General features: G+C 38.6%; 1 protein-coding gene across 3 annotated transcripts in view; it reads right to left on the reverse strand.

Moving 5' to 3' along the window:
* FAM135A (family with sequence similarity 135 member A) overlaps window positions 1–20,428 on the reverse strand; it is a 94,665-nt gene that overhangs the window by 43,116 nt on the left and 31,121 nt on the right. For 2 of the 3 annotated variants that reach the window (XM_040599447.1, XM_040599446.1), the window contains exons 4-8: window positions 7,766–7,845; window positions 3,522–3,661; window positions 3,342–3,412; window positions 2,835–3,008; window positions 103–229 (exon numbers count right to left, since the gene is read on the reverse strand). In XM_040599447.1, coding sequence (XP_040455381.1) covers window positions 103–229; window positions 2,835–3,008; window positions 3,342–3,412; window positions 3,522–3,661; window positions 7,766–7,845 — 592 coding nt within the window. Of the gene's footprint in view, window positions 1–102; window positions 230–2,834; window positions 3,009–3,341; window positions 3,413–3,521; window positions 3,662–7,765; window positions 7,846–9,443; window positions 9,447–10,499; window positions 10,505–20,428 lie in introns of those variants that run through there. The other variant, XM_040599448.1, reaches the window with a different exon arrangement.

Here is a 20,428-nt window from a genome sequence, read left to right on the forward strand (position 1 = left end):
GCACACCAAAGTAACTCTTATCAAGTAGTATTTCTGCAGAAAATAGAAAATTCACACCACCCAACAAAATACAAATAAAGTCTTAAACTGATGTATCCTTACATCTGCTGATAACTGTTTTGTGTAGTTATTGCCAAAGACCACACTTTCAAGAGAGGGAATCACAGAGTCCCTGTTTTGTGCTGGTGCATTCCTGTTCAACCACGTATTCTTCACTGGGCGTGGAAAACTGCAAAAAGCACAAACAAACTGATAATTTGAACATCCTATGTGTCACCAAGCTATCACAGTTAAAACAAATTCTTGATTTTTCTTGAAAAGTAGTAGAAACAAGGACTCTCAGTAAGATTCTGGAAATTCCTAGCATGGTGAGCTGCCCTTTTAAAACCCCTCAGGACAGCCCAGATACCTCAGTTTAGTTTCTGGTGCTGTGCTAGGGGAGGAGGGCTTCTAAAGCAGTTCTCTTCAAAGCATGTCCCCAGCTAGTTGGAGAAGTTTAGGAGATTATTACCCTCAACTGTTCCGTTGCCATCCCTCACCATGAAGATCAGCAGACTCTGTGCCAGGAGACTGTGGAAGCTCTTCCTCATTGTTTGCAAAGCAAACTTCAACTAATTTAAACAATGTCCCTGAAAAGTTTACACTATAGAGATAAATTTTGATTTGATAAAATTTGATAAATTTGAACTGTTAACAGGTAAGAAGAATTCATTTTCTGCCAACTTTGCTGTGGGGACTTTACCTCTTAAAAGTGAAACAGTAGCAAGCAGTTGGAAAGCTGTCACACAAATTACCATTGCTGTTCTCCTAAAGGATGCCTGACCTCAGCCTACTGAGGAGGAGAGCCCATCCTGAATCCCTGGGAGGACAGAGCATCCTGCAACAGTAGCCTTATGAGAACAAACAACTAGGAAAAATGAGTGAGAGGAATGAACGTAGAAAGTGTGGACTTCTAGATAATAGGCAGAAATAAGCAACAACAGGTTAATAAAGAGTAGATTGTAAAGAACGCCAGCCAGGGCTGTAACCAACTGGAATTGTCTCCTCTCTTTCAAGGAAAGTATTAATACTGACTGTTCCCAAGAGAAGGTGAGCCTGGATGCTACTCTGAAACTGAAAATACTCAAAAAGTGGCCCTTTAGGAGTGGAAGGGGTGCCAATAACATGAGCGTGACCCAAACAGAGGAGCAAACTGTCACCTAGGAAAGGTGAGTGAGGTCTGCAATGTTCAGCTTTTTCAGAAAGAGGTGCTCCAGAACACCCAGTGGGGTATGGATACGGCACCTATAAAGTATTTGCTAAGTGTCACAATACGGTGTAGCCCAGCAGAAACAAAACACTCTTAAATGTGAAGGTTTCTTCCTCTCCCCACCCCAAACTGATTTAAAGGGCAACTTGGATCCTTAAACTAATTTTGAGAACACTAACATTCTACTTTAAAGGTAACGGAAGCAGCATATAAGTTATTTTGTTTCAGTATCTGCTTACACAAGCTATATCAACTTGAGGTTTAAAATTAAATAGCATTATTGTATCATCATTTGAAAAGCCAGAAACAGAGGAGAAAATGTGTAACAACCCTCACATTTTCTACAACCTCTTAAGAAGTCAGAAGGAACAAATACATTTCTGACTGAAAATTAGTAACAAAACCTGCTTTTCATTTTCTGACAATGAAGTTCAACACTACAACTGTGGGATGAATACAGGTAAAACGCCTGAATTTCACCTGTGGTACAGCATGACAACTTATACTACATATGTGCTGCTACTTTAAGTGCATTGTTGTATCAGATGAAGTCGTCAACAACAATACTAGCTTAAGAAAATTCCCATCTCCTCAGTACTTGTTCCTCTCCCAAATAATGCTGTGCCATCCCTTCAGATGTGCCAGTTCAGTTACTATATAACCATGCATAAAACACATCACCAAAATAATCCAACTTGGAGGGGAAAGGACGATAAAGAAAGAAAAAAAGCCAGCTGAATTCTCCAAACCAGTACATTCCTACTGCAGAGAACAAAATGCACAGAGACATAGCTTTCCATGATGCGTAGACAAGGACAAGTAATGGCAATATTTTAAAAAGCTTTGGATGTTTATGGCACAGCCTGAATTTGAATATGAAGAAACTTGGGGGAAGTAACATGGAATATTTGAAGACTATGAAAGAAGGCAAAGATAGGTATGCTAAAGAAAAAGCTGTGCAAAGAACATGCTTCATATGTGTGACTGAATGTATGGCCCTTTTTCACACTTACTTTTGAGACAGAGAAGTGAGGTAAACAGGGATTGCAAACGGTGACACAAGTCAATGAAATAAAAAGGCTACAGTAGAAATTAGGCAAAAGCTTTTTTAAATATAAAATGAAGTTCTCAAATTCCATTTACTTTAGAAAAAGGCAAATGCATCATTTGCAGACATCATTGCCACTACAGTAGTCATGGAAAACTGTGAAGACAGCTAACCCAAGACACCCTATTTGTATTAATGGCACCTATTTCAGTCACTAACTAGAGCAAGCAGATTATCTTGGTGAGTAAGAAAATGTATAAATATTTACACATATAAATACACTCCTCTTTTCTGGTCTTGCGTATTATCTCTCTTCTACACTACATACTCTTATTTCTAACAAAACCAACCTAAATATTTGTTCCAGGTACCTTTGAAAACAAGAAGTTTCTCATCCCTCTGGGCCCTGAATTCCAAAATCACCATAAAGAAAACTATACTTGCCATAGATTTAACTCCTTCCTATGTATTCTATTTGTATAACATTTCCATCTGGACACTCAATAACTTATTTGCATTTTATTAACAAGATATTACCTTATCAATGGCTGATGCAGAGCAACCAAAGAAGCATGAACTATAACTGATATGACAGAAAGGTGGAAGTAATCAAACATAACATTGACGTAATGATGAAGGCCCCGGTGTAAGTTAAAGTGCAACTTCAAAGTTCGGCTACTAATGGGCTGTAGTGTGCTCAGGTCATCTGGTCTAAAAAGAAATTAAACCAAAACAACATTTAATTAGAACAATCATATTTAAAGTGCAAGTTATTAATAACCGACATGGATAGCAATTTAGCACAGGTCTGTATTTCGGAATGCAATGACATCTCCCCCAGAAAACAAAAGTATAAAAAAAATATATCAGAATAAGAAAAACCAGTTATGAAATCTTAACAGACTTCAGCATTGGATTTCTTTTTTACCCTCTTATATTTATATGTCTAATATGAACACACTACATCTATATATCATAAAGATCTAATCAGTTAAAGTTAACAAATATTGTTGCTTTAATTAAATCTTCTGTATTTAAACTTACGAGTAGTCTGTATCCGTGAAGTGTAAATCTAGCGTTAGCAGAAAATTCATTTCATTAAGAGACTCCTCAATCTAGAAAGAAATTGTAGAAGCATGAAATCTTTTCTTATTTATACTAGTCCAAACTGTACATAACGAAGATTTAATTATCCAAATATAGTAGAGTTGAATGGCAGATTACCTTTCTCTCATCTAACAGCATTTTTATTTTGAAAATCATCACATCGTTCACAGAAACTTCCTCATTTTTGTAAAGAATCTGAAATGTTTTACTGCAGACTACATTGTCATGGATTGAAGCAGGAAAGGCAAGATCTGCACCTGAAAAGAGAAACAAGTATTAATATAATTGGCCTAGAATCTGGAAAACCAAAGCAGTGAAGAAGTGAAACTATCACTCCTGTTAGTTTCCTGACCAGTGTTACAACTCTAACATCAACAGTATCAGCAGTTTCCATTTCAGCCAGAAGCTGCTGGATTTTGAAGGAGTGCATTGTGTTTTAAAGAAATACTGTATCAGTATTTTTAATATAATTTGCTTTTAACTTCAATCTGGCCTGAAGAATTTTTGCTTTGTTCCAAATTGGAATAAGACAGTCTAGGCATTTTGAAAAAAACAAACCCTAAATCTGTCTTGTTTCATCTAGCATTCACGTTTGCAAGGTTTAACCACACTGAAAACTTAAGTACCTACAGATGCGGCAAAGAGGTTAAATGGTATATACCACTCCACTGAATTAATCAAGAGCAGAGGTGGTTCACTCTTTCCTTCCAGATCTTCGCATCCTACTCTGGCAAGACCAGTTCCAAGGGTACTACCTGAACCTTACATTTCTCATTCAATGCAACACTTCCGCTTTCAGTCCAGAGGCTGTTCATCAAAAAGAGTTCAGAAAAGTGTAATAAATATTTGGGGAACTCTTTGCCAAAGAAAGGTTAAAACACTGGTAGAAGAAATGAGAAAGGGATCAGTTTAAAACAGTTATTTGTTATAGCAATATTTGAGGAATACTGAGGAAGTGTTTAGCATATTAGCAAGGAGTTATCACACAGGAAATATGACAGGCACTATCCTGTGAAACAACACATAAAAGAAGATGGAATCTGGAAGAACAGAAGTAGTAGTAGTAATACTGATACTTTATTACAACTCCTCTACAAGCAGGGTCAACAACATTAACCTCTCCTAGAACACAGTGTCTTAGAAATTGTGCAAATAGGGGTGCAAAACATTTTTTTTAAAACCTTTGATTCTTCTGAATAAATTACTTCAAAGGAATGCACAAAAGAAAAAAAAAAAAAACATCTTCAGAGTTTGCACCTTACAGATTTGAGATCTACAGGCCTCTGATGGAAAAAACACTGTATCTGGCAAACATTCCCACTCTGTATTAGTTCAACTTCCCTTCAGAAACTAGAAACAAAAAATACAGGGTTTTGCTGAAATGCTTTCATACATACTATCAATTTAGGTGTCCTGGACAAAATACTTACAAAGTCTGAATCATTAAGGTCTAATTTCCCTATATAAAATGCCACTTTCAGCTTGTATCCGTGTCATCTCTTACAGGTGAAGGGCAGAGTGGGGTATGGTTTCACACGACATGTAATCTGATAGAACCGCATAGCATCAGCAAAATGTATCTCCCACTCCTGTCCGATACAAAAGAAGCAACGAAGACACGTGGCCAAGGTCCCACTTCCTATGCAGCATCCAACTCTGAGTTACAGCCCTCGCTCAGTTCTGCTGACTTCAGTGTAACGTGAAACAGCAACCTCAGAAGTGAGAAAGGAGTTGAAGGGGAAAAGTTAATGCCAGAACAGGCTAAGCCACATCCACATGGGGAGCAAGGTCTCACAAATGTGAAGTCAACAAGGCAGAACTACTATATTTTTTAAGTCAAGTATGCACTGACTGGCCAAGACTATTTCTAGACTTCTATCCACACAAAAAGCCATCTCCGCAACAGAGGGGAAAAAATAGTGAGGAATTAAATTTATTCTTATATCATAAAAATGGACATTTCATTCCAAACCTGTGCTTTTTTTTTTGCCTTCTTCTTTTTTTTTTTTTTCCCTTCTGAAAAACAGCCACAAGTTTCTGACAGAAGGCATTCAGAACAGCCTCAAACCTGAAACAACCTCATACAGGCTAGAATTACATATTAACTTTCTAGAGCGTGACTACATCTCCCTTCAAATTACAAGACTGCCAGGAGATCTTCACAAGGTGAAGCTAAAGCAAGTGGCTTGCCCTATCGCATCTATAATGACACTTGTTCTGGGTCCCAAGTAATTCTAGTGAACTACTAAAGGACAAGGGAAACAGAAATGGAAGAAAACTGGATTTACATTACTGTGGGACCTCATAAGAAGATTGGAAGGGCTGGGCAAGGCGATGCAAAGGAACAGGGAGAAGGGAGAAACTGACACTGTATATTCGACTTGGGGAAACAGAAGGAAGAGAGAGATCAAATAGCCTGTGGGAGAGAGAAAACACACAGCTAAGGTAAGGAAATTGCAGGTGACTCGTGCAGAGGCTAGGGAGTGCCAGAAGTAGGCAAAATTATTTGGACTGCAGCAGGAAAACCATTACACGCTGTCAAAGGGAATAGAACAGCTAAGTATGAGGAAGGTAGAACAAGAGATAAATAGAAAAGTATAGGAAGAAGCACCTGACCAACACAGGACATCACTCTCAAGTGAGAGCTGTGGGCTCCTGTCCAGCCTCCTCTATGGTCAACAAGCAACAGACACTTTGAGATAATGGGTCAACCCTCTTAGTGCTAGTCCACACACAGCCTAATAGTAGCTATTTTTTACAAATAATGGCAGCCTCAGGATCTGGCCATTAACTGTTCCACCGCCTTGAGCAGGAGAGCTGTGAGCTAGAGCTACAGCGTTCAGCTCTGCTGAATGAAGCAAGCAGCTGAAATGAATGGAAGGCAGAGGTCCTCAGAAGGACCACGCACTATCATATCCACAAGAAGGACAAACTAGTGCCCTTTCATTGACCACCTTGTACCCTTCTCTCTGCTTTCTTGTGGCACAAACTTTATCACTAACTACCTGATAAACCAAACTGAGAGACTGATCTAAAACGGACCCCAGTTCCTGGGTTTGGAGGGGCTGTTTTTTTGTAAAATAGCTGCTTGTCAAATCAGATGCTCGTGTCAATAAAGCACAGAGCAATATAAAAGTAAGAAGGAGCAGCCAGGGGGAATCATGGGCTGATTTTTTTTTCCCAACAGCACTGCTAATCTAAACTCACATCAAACTGCAGTCTCAATGTTCACATCCTTTATGCCTAGTAACAAAAGAGCTAACACATACGCCACAATTTACTAACATTGCAGCTTTCTGAAAAAATAACTGAGACTAAAATATACTATGAAATAGAATTTTTTTTTCCACCAATATTAAACATATCACTAAGTGACACTATAAAAAGTATGTTTTACTAAAGGATCATTTAGCAGAGCTAAATTCTCTCAGCCACACTGAACTTTGCCTTTGAAGTGGAGTAATCTTGGCTCACAAGAATTATTTATTTCACACAAATTCAAGAAATATTCAGGAAGCTTGACTAAAATTCAGTATCTACATTGTTGCTCTACTCAGAGTTACTTTTAAAATAGCCTCAAAAATTCAGGTTTCAGTAATCTCATATCACATTTTCTCAGACTGTAGTACGTGTTTCTTCCTTGCAATTCCAAGAATTCCACCTGATATTAGAAAACTTAATTCATTTACTGTTTTTCATGTTTTTACAGCATGCTGAGGTGCAGGCTTCACAGAATTAGGAGAGCACTAACACATTTCTCCAGGTTCAGTTTGCCTGGACAAAGAAACCAAAAGTGAGTGCCAGGTTAATAAAAGAAAAAAGATGAGGAAGTGGGTAATTCCGTTCAGGAGGTTAAATCAAATTTCAGCTTTGCCACTGGACAGCAAGACAGCAAGTTTGAAAACAGCAAGACTGGATTCTTTCAAAGCCTTCTTTTCAGAAACAAATGGGCTTAGTAATCTGTCTAAGAGTCTGTATCTGAAGTTCTCCACTACTTCAAGGTATCTACTTAAATGTGATCTGCCCCTGGTTATCTTAGCCTGAAACATGGAGAAAACTGAGCAGATCAGTGGAAAAACCAGAGAACACTATATAAAGGAATCACCATGTTTTGCTATCAGCAAAGGAAGTTAACAGAAGAAAAACAGTAACACGAAATCTGTAATCAACTTTTAAGTCTCATTGCTAAGAACAAGCTAGCTTTGCAGCAGGTCATCATGAAACAGTATGTATTTTAATTGTGTTAATAACAAAATAAAAAACCACTTTTATATTAGTTGTAACAATATAAGACAAAAATTATGCTCCCTTAGTTAGCAAGCAAGATAATGACTTCATTTACTAAAAGTTTTTGCACTTACCAGTTGCATGTAACAAGCTAGCTTCTAATTTGTGTGGAATTCTTGGAGGAATTTTCATAGATGCACGGATCTGGTAAAAGCTAAAGCAAAAGACAGTGACTTGCAACACCTGGTATAGCACATCTCATTCACCATATACAGATGCATACAATGACAAAGGCAGAAACGGAGAGTAACAAGGAGGAACAGGGCACTAAAGTCTATGAAGCTTGAAACTGTCTTATTTTGACTTTTCATCCTATTGTGTTTTTTTGTTTTTCTTAATCATTTACCAGAGTGACAGCCAACACATGAACAAAAGAAGGAAGACTCAACACAGAGCTAGTCTTTCCACACCTCACAGGGCTGAGGCAAATATTTATGGAGATACATGGTAAACTACACTGATATGAATGAAAAATTAGGATTGTCAGCTACACTACAACCATCTCAGAAGGATCTACCATGTAGCGTATCTACAGGACTACTATAGCCTCTTCTGCCACTGAAGGAGCTATTTGTGAAACTGCAACATGCTCCCTGCTCCCTCCAGGATCCCTAGAAATCACACCACTTACCAGACACTCTCTACATTGCTTGTGGCCATCAGATACTAAAGAGTGCAAATAAAGGGTCACACTAGGCAAAATATGACAGCACTTGCTGTATTAAGGCATAGTACTATTGCCTTTATGCTATCAAAGGCAGGAACCGGAGGCTTGAAGCCTATAATTTAAAAATCCCAAACCCACAGATGTCTTTAGGGTGTCTGCCCCCATCTTTAAAACATTTCTCATCTTTTTCAGCTCCATACTGTTTCCAACCTTGATTGTCATCTATGAAATCCCTAACTGTCACCATACCAATTTTATAGAAATCTTTACATAATACAAGCACCCATAAATACACTTGGATGACACATTCTATCCATCTCATCCCATTGCAGATAATTTATTTTTGTCTGAAGGGGTTAGCTTCAGCTCTTCAGGGAGATGACATGACATGACCTACCACACAGCTCCACAAACACTAACACCAACAAAAGGGAGAGAGCAAGAACGTTCACAAGTAGAGAGTAAGAAGACAAACCCACCTTTTTAGGCAGAAGCATTGTCCTAAATGTTCTTATGAGTATGCAATCTACCCTTTGTACTCCACTCACAGTGTACACACACTCAAAACTCTTGTGGTTCTTTTTCATCATTCTCACTATTAAAATCCGAACTACTCTAATCTATTGTGTTGTTCTGATATTGGCTTCTAACTCTTCAACTGAAGCTGACCACCCAGGACTTCACTAGCAACTGATGCGTGTACTAGCCTAACCAATAAAAAAAATCAACCAATAAAAAAAATATCTCCATGTAATCCTTCTACAAAATTAAAAAGTCAGCTTGAGTCTGGTCAAAACTATGCATCAAAGAATGCTTTACAACAGAAGACACTTAATGAACCAGCAATACTGCTAGAGGTAGGAGATGACAGCAAAATGTTTTAAAAATCCAGTAAAACTTAACCCATTGCAAACTAATAATTATGTATTTTGTTTTTAGAAACCCACAGGTCAAACACGATACCATACACATTTCTTAACTGATTCATAAGCACTAATTTAATTCATTTTGTATTGGATTAAAAAAAATAAGTTTGCACTGTCATCTTCTCCAAGAGTATAAGGAACTGAGGAGGTTAAGAAAGCCCTCTCAACATTAACCCAGCAGGATGCAATCTAGTACACTGCTATATTCCTTTTCTCTGGGTCAGATGTGACTTCATTCCATTAAGTTACTCATTTCACCTATGCTGAGGACACAGAATACATTATAATGTATAATATCCTCAGCAAGGATAGATATACTTTCCACCAGCCTCAGCTTCACAGCGTCATTTCTGAATCCACAGTAAATTTTTATCAAGAGCGTGACACCCTATCGCTACAAGCTGCACCTTCCCATGATCCATATAACTAGCCTGTCATGGCTGAGCATACTGTTACTTCAGGTATTAAGAAAAGAATGAAAAATTGTTGGTATGGTTTATATTAAATGTTACATCTCAGTAGTTCACAGACATGCCGATATTTTACTTCATCTCACTCTAACCTACCAGACTGGGTTGCTTTATTAGACTTTACAGTACCCCAAATCTGCACCACTCTCAGTTCATGTTTAGAATCATGTGACAGCTCTACAGAGCATAAATTTAACTAAGGCTTAACAACTTTACCAAATGTGGACACACTAACGAATTAGGACTGTAACAAGGTAAAATGAAAAGCATAGGCAACACAAAAACTGAGCATCAAGCAGAAAAAAGGTGCAATGTGATACTCCTATTACTTAATGCAATAAGACTTGTTTGCCCTAAAGATGCTACTGACTGCTTACAACATGGACCTCAAAGAAAGCAATCAATAGAATTGGTTGTGTTTAGAATGTAATTTATGAAACCAAAAAGCTGTTAGGACATACTTCCTTTTCCTGTTATTACTTGCTAGCAATTAAGCAAATGCAGACTATTCTACCCTATATCCAGTAAACCCTTTACATGCCTGATACACTTTTATCTCCCCATTAACTCAAATTAAAATGTATTGTTTGCTTGTTTGAGACAGGTGGCTTTGATTTTCACCAGATTTCTACTTTAAGCAGTTTATAACATAAAGCATTCACCTGTTAATCTGAATAATAAAATTCCGTAGGAGTTCAGCTCAGGGCAAATATGTAAACATCAATTCAAGACCTTGTGCCTGTACCTTTGAAACAATTGTTTAACTGCATCAAGGTATTTAAATATGAAAAACAACCTCCTACACAATATCTACCCAAATTATTCAGTCACTTATCTTTAAGTGCCGTATGTATTAAGGATCTATCTGCAAAGGAAGAGCTATGATACTGAAACAGGGTCCTTTATTCACAAAGGAATTACATTTGTAATATATAAAACAGTGAAATGCTTTCTAAAGTTAAGATACACATTCCCAATATGACAGCAAATTTTAAAATAAATGTCAAAAAAAACCCCACAAAACAAAACAAAACACCAGCCAAAAAAGCACAAAGCCTTGTCACTCTTCTCCTCAAGCCCTGCCTTCCTCATCTTCCTTCTCTCTCTGGTTCAACTCATTAATCAATTTGTGTCACAATGCTTCCTTTTCTATTACACAAAAACCCACAAAACCAAGTCACTTTCAGCTATTTCCCAGCTATACCATAAACACTGTTTAGTTCCCACATGCACAACAACTGACCCATAAACCTGATCTTATTCTATTGTATCTGCTTGAGTTTCCACATGAGAATTCAGCATCAAGGACTTGTTACTTGCCTACCACATTCAATTATTCCAAGTATCTTTAAAAGACTCCGTAAATAAGATCTGAATACAATCAACTTTCCATTATCTTATGTAATGAGAAAATGAAGGTATCCTGAGTACTGGAAAATCCCAGATAATAACAATGCTACAGAACATGCTGCTGATGGTACGGGAAATGTGCCCAAATAGATGAAGTAGCTTGGGTCTACCAATGCTTTTAAACCCCAGTCCAGCATCTTCCAAGACGTGGCATATGCAGACCTAAACACGCGCAGTTGCAGATTCAGTATTACAACTTTTCAGAAGGTGCAACAATTTGTTTCCATCAGTGTGTGTATACTAGAATGCCACAGGAATGGAGAACATGGTACAAACATTTAAGTGGCATGGCCTGTGCTAAAGCAAAGACAGTAAGATTCACATGACCAGCCTTTGTACGGTGCATTTTCTCTGACATGTACCTGCAAGTCGCAGGAGCGTAACAGAGGAATACTCAAACTGACCCTGCACCAGTATGGCTCCTTTTCAAGTCCTGACTCTGATGTCAACCTGGAAAAATGCCTTACTGATTATAGATACAGGAGCTCTATGTTAATTTCAACATTTATGTAAAACTGTTTTCCAGAGAAGAAATATTAAAAAGAGAAAACAGATCAAGCTTTTCCATTACCAGTAAGATTCCAGAAAATTACTGGGGTTCTTACAGCTTAGACAAGTAGTGATTTTTTAGTGAAGATTTTAGAACAATAATTTGAAAAAAAACTGAGTTAAAACCTGCTCCTTTATTTCTCTTTTGACTGCGTTAAATGAGGAAAACACCATTTTCAGATTATTAAGGATTGCCATTTTCAGATAACAAAGAAGTCAGATACATTTTGACAAAGACACTTTAAAACTACTCTCCTTGTTTTGAAGAATCAATGAGTGGTATTCAGAAAGGTGGTATACTGTAAGAACACACATTAATCACCCATGAAAACAAAGCATCCATCAGTGTAAGGACCTTTTGTTACCTTTTGCTCTATGAGCTGAAGCAGGATAGCAGAGTATTTTGCTAAACAGAGAATAAAACAACAGAAATACCACCAAGAACTGTAATTCACAGTATGATTTAAAAAACAAAACAAAACCACAGTAAAAAACTGACCAAGGGCAAGCACCTGATATGCAGTAGTTGCTAAATTGCCCTGATAGATTATGCCATGATGTTTAGAATCACCACCTGATAATTCAGCAAGGTGCATTTGGATCATCTTTGATGATACAGCTATGGTTTAACATTTAAAAGCCTAGACTGCAAAGGCAGCTAACGAAGTAGTCTTAATGTGAGCCACTGCAGTACGGGCAGCACAGGGAACAGATTTGGGATGAACAGCAGACTGACACTGAATGAAGGTCTGACACCACACAAAGAGCAGAATTTGAGAGAATCTTTAGCATCATTTTGTCAAGACAATGAGCAGGTTGCAACTGCTTGACATTCATGTTGCTGATGTATGAGTGATTTGAAGGACAGCCTCCAAAGGGAGACTAAGTAAACTGAGACCTGAAACAGTCTTGAAGATAACAAGCAACAGAACAGGCTGCCCAGATAAGCTGTGGAATCTCCACCCATCGAAGCTTTCAAGATCCAAAGGGAAAGAGCTCCAAGCAACATGGTTTGGATCAAGTGCTGACCCTGCTTTCAGCATAAGGGTGGACTATGTATGACATGTTACTATCCCTTCCTGAACAAGCCTATGATCCCAGAGGATAAAGGAAACCTATAAAACAGGGCTCAGCAATTTACAACACGATGACCAGAAGGCAACACAGCAAGAAGTGCGTGTGGCTGGGAGCTGGTACACAAAACAAGTTGGAGACACATCTGTGAATAGAACATATTCCAGCTCCTGTCTTTCCTGAGTCTAAACTCAGTACCTGTGTGTACACAGGCAAGACACTTCTCAACTGCCGATTTGCTTGTTTCTCTGAAAGGCAACATCTTCCAGTTCCTATTAAACTTCCAATGTCATAAACCTGAGGGGAAAAAAAAAATATCTACAACGCTACCTCTGAAAACGTGCCAACCTCTCCTCTAAATGCTTCCAGCATTTACCTTTACTTATTTTGCCCACAGTGGTGAGGCCAAGGATGAACACCCTATCTCTGGCTCTGGTTGCACTGCTTAAAAGCTTTGTCCTGGAACAGTTCCACATCCATCCCCCAAGAGGTACCTTTGCATAGGCTTCACAATGTGTGAGACAGCCTAAATATTTGAGACATTTACTGTAACAAACATACACAAGCAAACCAAAAGTCATCAGTGGAGAGCTTTTAACTATCCAGGAGATTTCTGCCATCCCTTGTCTATGCAGTCTTTCTTCCATAAATAAATGTGTGCACTTGCTGATGTCCATTTATCTCATGTGGTCGTCAACATAATCATATGCAAATCCATAATCACGCTATTAAAAGGTTCAAGGATATCTACAGCTTACTGTCCTTACTACAGACATTGCAGCAAAAGGTCTGAAAAAGGCAGTCAGAATTACTACTCTCCTGTAGGCAGAGGAGACTTCTACTGTCCATCCTGTATAAAGGATTAAATCTTTTCCAACAAGCTGCATTAAAATCTTGACAATTCAAAACCCGACATGGGCCAGAAAATGTTTTCCCAACACAGGAAAATTGACAGGTTTTTTTCAGTGGGATCACCATTTAAATGGGTGTAAGTAAGGTTTTTTCACCACATTTGTTGAAAAAATGTAATTTATAATCTGAGCAAGAAGTAAGTTTATCAATAACCGGAACATATCTTGCTATCAACAAAAAAGGAAATGTAGGCAGTAATAGCTCTTTGACTTTTTAATGCTCTCACATGGGACCACAGGCAGCAACGTGTGCAAATGCCATCATGAAGAACAACCATTATTAAACAAACATAAAAAGCTCATGCATTAGAAAAGCACATGTACTTTTACAGAGATAGCTGCATGAGCATTTACTTGAAAAATCACCTACTTTTCCAGCTAAAGTGCATTCCAAAGGGAAACGAACGTCCTGAAAAAGCTTCATAATACAATTCATTGTTGAGGTTAAAGTTTTTTGCAGTTCCTCTTGCCAGGCAGAGGAAAGGCAGAAGCGCGCCTTTTCATTTTCCCTGAACCTTACTGCACTCACTGCACACTTAAATGCACTCAGTCACATCAACAAGAACAAGCATTGAACATCATGGACTACAAAATTCATATCCACATTGGTTCACCTGCATGGCAGCTAGTAAATTTATCAGTTCACCAAAGGAAGGAACAGCTGCAATGCTGCATACACAAAACCTCAGAAGAGCTCTTGGGATCTACTGAATGCAAGGCCCTGTTGAAAACACACCCTCTGCTAGAGACCACCACTAAGACTTCTTTTTCCAAGGCGAGCAATGGCTCAGACAAGCATGCTTCATTTGGTGCATGGGGAAACAGAGCTGGGGATGCAATGCTGCTTTGTAAACACAGAATGTGGCACTGAAATGAGGAACTGTGAGAAAAATGGACAGAGGAGTGAGTCTCCTAAGGAACAGGTAGCCCTGGAGGCAGTGATGCCATTGGTAACAGCCGTGTCAGACTGACCCTGAAAGAGCTGTGTCTTCTACTGTTCTTCTACAGATCACACCTCCTCCCACAGAAGCAAACCTGTACTACCAGAAACTCCTGCTGCTTCAAGAGGTTGAGTCAGCAAAATATTGAAAGAATCCAACGAGACAGAACATTCTTTTATTTCTGTTCAGCATCCCTCTCTCCTACAAGCTAAGCCCCTTGCTACTGCAGAGACCCTACATTATAAATCCATGAAAGAATTAGTAAAAATCCATCTTAAAAGCAGTAAAGATACTTAGTGTTTCACACAACCAGTCACAAGCCTGTACCAACAAATATCAGCATACATGCACTTTTCAAGGCTATCTAAGACTGCTTCTGATGTTTAAAGCATTTCAAATGATTGTGGAACACAAATACTCTATTTTAAACATTACCACAAATTCAGCAGATATTTTTTTTTGTAAACTTTTAAGTATTCTGCAAAAAGGCACACAAATAAGGGGCCAAGAGGAAAATCAGGAGGGGAGTAAAATAAGATGTAAGGGAACAGAAGTAAGAGAATATAAAATAGACACAGAATAAAGACACAGGTAAGGTAACTATGATTATCAAAGTGACAAATGTAAAAAGAGAAAATTTCCCCATCAGAAGAAACGCACAGTCATCTAAAAACATATGATCCTACCAAACCCAGCTGGGGCCCACAGACTACCAAATGGCCAACAAACTAGTTAAAGGGCTTATTTAGACAGTAGGTTATTTAATACGGGTGTGGAACACACAGATTCTTATCCCGCAGTCACTTTATAGTATGTACTTCTAATATGGACCAACAAGAGATTACATTCAGCTGCAATTGTAAGGTTTATCTCATTTAACAAATGCTAATTCAGATACTTGAGCAGCAAGAAAATTATCCTGCCCAAAAGACTTTGTTTAAAATCTTTTATCAAACTCTTCTATGAGAAATACCAGTATTTCCCAGCTAGCTAACACATCTTTATTAAGACAAATAAAACAAAAGGGCAGACTTATAGGAAATAGATAAAAGGTTCCCATCTATGTGAAAGCAAGTTTCCTGAAAAGTGAATTACTTTTACCTCACATGTCTATGGCACACACTACTTTTGACAATTAAAGATATATATATAAACAAAACAGTTCTTAGACCAAAAATTTGATGAGAATTATTTGGGAGCCTAATACCTTAAATAAGCCACAGCACCTTGTTATGAAACAGGATTAAGTACATAAAACAGGAGAGAGGGCAAAGTAAATGCAGCTAGGGATTTTGCCTTATTATTACAAAAGCCTTTTCTCCATGTTCTTACCACAGGCACATTCAGGCAGAACTCCTGCAGTGGCTATGAATATTTATTTAAAAACTTGAAAAGGGAACACTCTCAAATAAGTAGTGCTTTTTAAAAGAGTCATATAAACATACAATACGAAGTTAGGTCTTATTTAGCCAAAGATGTATTAACTACTATTAGTTTATGTTAATAATTTTAGTTCCTCTTTTATTTCCTAATATTGCTGAAAGGAACAAGAAAGAAATCATACTAAATTACCTTACTTCTTTAAATTATAATAGCTCCATGAATCTCATCTTCAGGGTTAATGATTTCCCATATTCTCTTATATGACAACTACTTAACTCTATTTAGCTTGAAAGTATTCTTTGTTTTGACTTTTTGATTCAGCATACTAGCCTTGCAAATGACATATCACAAGTGTTTAACCACTGAGCACCTTGAACACTTTGGTTTTCTGGGGCAAAGGTATGGGACACTGGGTTTTCCTGGTAACCAGAGTCACAAATTTTCAAAGTTCCACCCCTTGTTCACAGGCAGCAGGTTTTACTCAGACACATCATAATACGTTAATTTTGAAATCAAGGTTTAGCAAACACAACAGATGGGAGATCAGAAGACAAGTCTGACAACTCATTTTCTGGCATTCACTGGTCCTTCAAATTTTTTGAGTTTTGCAGCTGTGCAATTCTGTTCCTCTCATCTGTTAGTAATCAAGTATACAAGCCTTACAATTCACTCTGCAGCTTATTTTAGGGAAAGGCAATCTCTGTTTTAATAGCAAATAAATCATACATTAAACCAGGGATGGAAATTCAGGTACCATAAAGAAAATTACTGCAAAAAATCATGAAAAAAAAGCCCATGTGAACTGCTGTGTCTTATGTAAGATACATCAAATAAAGGTCATCACTCTACCCCTTACCAAAATCTTCATCTTTCCCCCTGTAGAAAACTATGTCATTCAAGGAAGTCACATTAGCTCCTCCAGTTCAATTTATTAAATTGAATCATTATAGTTTCAAATATAACATAGTGCTGTGAGATGTTATTAGGACACCAAAAAAAGTCTTTAAAAATCAGAAGCGTCTATCTTTTTTCCTTCAAGTAAGGCACAGTTCCATGATTCATTTAAGTCAGCTTAAGACAGTGCTGCCACTAGCAGGAGCAATTTGCAGTCCAAAACCCCTTTTACATGTTTTTGCCTCTCCTCAAACAAGTTTTGATATTTCAGCAACTGTATAGTAAATCAGATCAACATGCTCATCCACCTGGAAAGCGGAAAAAACAAAAACAAAAAAAAAGAATCCCCTAGAGGCTATTACAGAAGGTAGGGTTGCACAGCCAGGGGGGACAGTGGGACCATTCCCTTCAGTGACATAACATGGGCTTAGGTCAGGTTGAGCTGCTGGTGGGACTCCATGCTCAGAAAAAACGTGAGATTGTACTGTCACTTCCCGTAATTATTTTTTCACCCAACTTCAAGAGTTTCAAGTCTAAAAAGATTGAGAGAAGAAGATCTACTCACTGTGTATTGTGCTTATGCATTCATTATTAACATAATTCTTGAAGAATAATCTCAAGGGAATATGACACAACAATGTTACAAGCAAGCTATGAAAAGTTAGGAACAGAAGTCAAGATCTGTTTCTCTAAATTCCAAAATTCACATTCTTATTAAGATGATGCCAAAAGCTCATGAATGTCAAATAGTAAGGTGAGCATCCAAGATTTGAAACAGAGACTCCCAAACACTCCACTTCTTAATCCTTCATGAAAAGGAAGAAGTTGCTGTTCTTGAAGAGACTTTTTATTTTTCCCACGGTAGAGCCACCTCCTACAGTAAAAGTATCTTTGGTGTCCAAACATCCACCCCATCTAGTACATGGCAGTAAATACACCCTTAGAAGAACAAAGTTAAAAATTTCAAACTCACAAGAGTTAACCTTCTGATGACAGTTTAAATAAACTAAACAAATTACATGGGCACCACAAACAGACTCGAGTAGCCAAACACATTTTTCTCCCGCCAGGTTCCACAAGCTGGTTATCCTGAAGACATACAGCACCCACGGAACCTGTTCAACAAGTTGTAAAAATTAAACAAGCAAACAAACAAACAAAATCCTTTTTCTAAAAAGTCTGCATTTTGTCAAAGGCTTTTGTTTTGAGAAAGCTGTAAAAAGCACTGCTAAAAACTTCCAACAATATCCAAGATAATCTGAAATAACTTGTTTGTAGGAATGTATTCAGGAAAGGTAGGAAACAAATTGCTGAAGGAAAGGCATGCAAAAATACTATGAGATGAAAACTGCAAAGGGTAGAATAGTATGACGAGGAAAAGGGAAAAAGTCCATAGAAGCACTAGTCATAGTAATAAGATCGAAGTGCTGAGATGGTCAAGATGACGGTATGACTTACCGTATATGTATACTGAAGAGCCTCAATCTTTCCATGGACATGAGTATCTAAATCCTTGTGTTCCCCTTATGAGGTTGACCTCCTACCACTGCTCCCTGTAAGCTGGGATCTGCAAAAATCACTGAAGTAGAATCCAAGTTCTCCTTGGAGAGTTGGAAGCTGAAGGTCTCTGCTGCTCTGGATCTGCAGACTTGCCTTTCTATCATCTCCTTCCTCCTTTCAGAGCTGACCTACAGAAAGGGACTTGGCATTCTAGGGGTGATTAGGGCCCTTTCCCCAGCAAGTATCAGAGTGGGTCCCTTTGTCCTTCTGCGGTTGTTGAAGTCCTTCTCTTTGTCACTCATGCAAGTGGGCATCTAGGAAATCCTGCCTGCCACTCCTCGTAACAAGGAAATACCAAGAATAATGTCTTGAAAATGAGGCTATACTTCTATAACATAAGGAATTTTTGCAAGAAATCAAGCTTAAGGAGTTCTGTTTTCCCCTTTTCCTCTTCCTTGTCCTCCCAGGCGCTCACTCTTGCCCCTCCTGCCACAATACACCGCCACCTTCCTCGATGACACCAATGCACTACTGGCAGAGCAGTTCTGCAAACTGGAGCAATTCAGCAGCTCAGCTTACAGCAGGCCTCTACAGCAGCTCAGCCAGCGCAGCTGACAAGGCAGTGCACTGCAGTGGCATGAAACAGCCAGCAGCAAGGAAGGTGGAAACTGCAAAAAGGCATCGCCAGGCAAGTTCTGTATCTCTACATGAGAGATTTAGGGAAATTAGAGTTGACGTACCTGATGTCTGACATAACTCTGTATCCTACGGGCAGGGACGCCAACTGAGATGAATGCAGAAGTTCAAACAGAGGTTTTGTTTCAAAACATACTAATCTCTGGTCTGCTCTCACTCAGCAGATCATACTGACATAATGGCTTCTCCTGTTCAAGAGATGTCTTCCTAACACAGAGGTTGGAACTTTTACAAACATTTCTCTCAGGATGCAGTTCAGCATTATAGTTAAACCAAACCAAAAGCTAGTTGGTGACAGAAGCAGGGATCCCATCCCTCCTGTGTATTTTTTACTCCTTGTGCACCAGCACTGACAGAGTATCCGATCCTTATGTGGGCTAGGGAGATAAACCAGCAAAACTAGAATCATATTCTGTGGTTTTTTATTTTTCTGCTGGCTGACCATTTTGAGCTGACCAGCCGTAAGGTAGAAGAGCATTACAGCAGCACATAGGAAGCACCAGAAGCAGGACCACCCTCTTCAGGCAGCTGTCATCAACAGATCTTCCTATCTGTTACCCCTATGCTCTTACCCCAGCGTTCCTGCCAGCTTAATCCACTCTCCAACTACACTACTGCCAAAAGCAAGCCTGTCTTATTGACCACAGAACTGCATAACTGCAAGAGCAAACAGGAGAAGACCACGCATAGTCACACCTTTTGGCAGATACATGCGGTTGTACTGGCTCAAACCAACTACAAGTCCCTAGACCAGAATGCTGTTTCACAACTGATTTGGGTTCATGGTATTAACAGTGGGCTATGCCGGGTATCCTTCTCACCCTCTCCCTCCACCAAAATCAGTGCTCAGGCAGTTACACAACCATGTATTTCAAAGAAAGTGGCACAGGTGGAAAATACACCTTTTTTTTCCCTCCCCAATCTGATCACCTCCAATAGCCTGAAAGTTACTTCTTGCATTAATAACATGCAAATACAAATGAGTGGTATCAGAGGTCTTGATCATTTAGTAAATGGTATTCATCATCTCTCTGGAGAAACATGACATATTTTTAAAAGCAATTTTAAAATTTTGCAAAGAAATAAATGAAGTCATTTATGGATAAGCATGAACGTGATGGTCCAGTCTGGAGGGCCTCTAAGTCTTTGGAGATGCCTTGAGCTTCCTTGCCCACTGCCAACACGAGTTAGAATCTAGGAAAGGGAGAACAAGTGGAGTGGGATGAAATAAGGTTAAAAAAAATTCCAAAAATCTGAGAAGTTACTTGACAGGGAGTACAGTAATTGGCAGGAAGTTTAAGGAGTGAGAAAGGAAG

This window comes from Falco naumanni, chromosome 6, assembly GCF_017639655.2.
Source record: "Falco naumanni isolate bFalNau1 chromosome 6, bFalNau1.pat, whole genome shotgun sequence".
Classification (NCBI taxonomy): Eukaryota; Metazoa; Chordata; class Aves; order Falconiformes; family Falconidae; genus Falco; species Falco naumanni.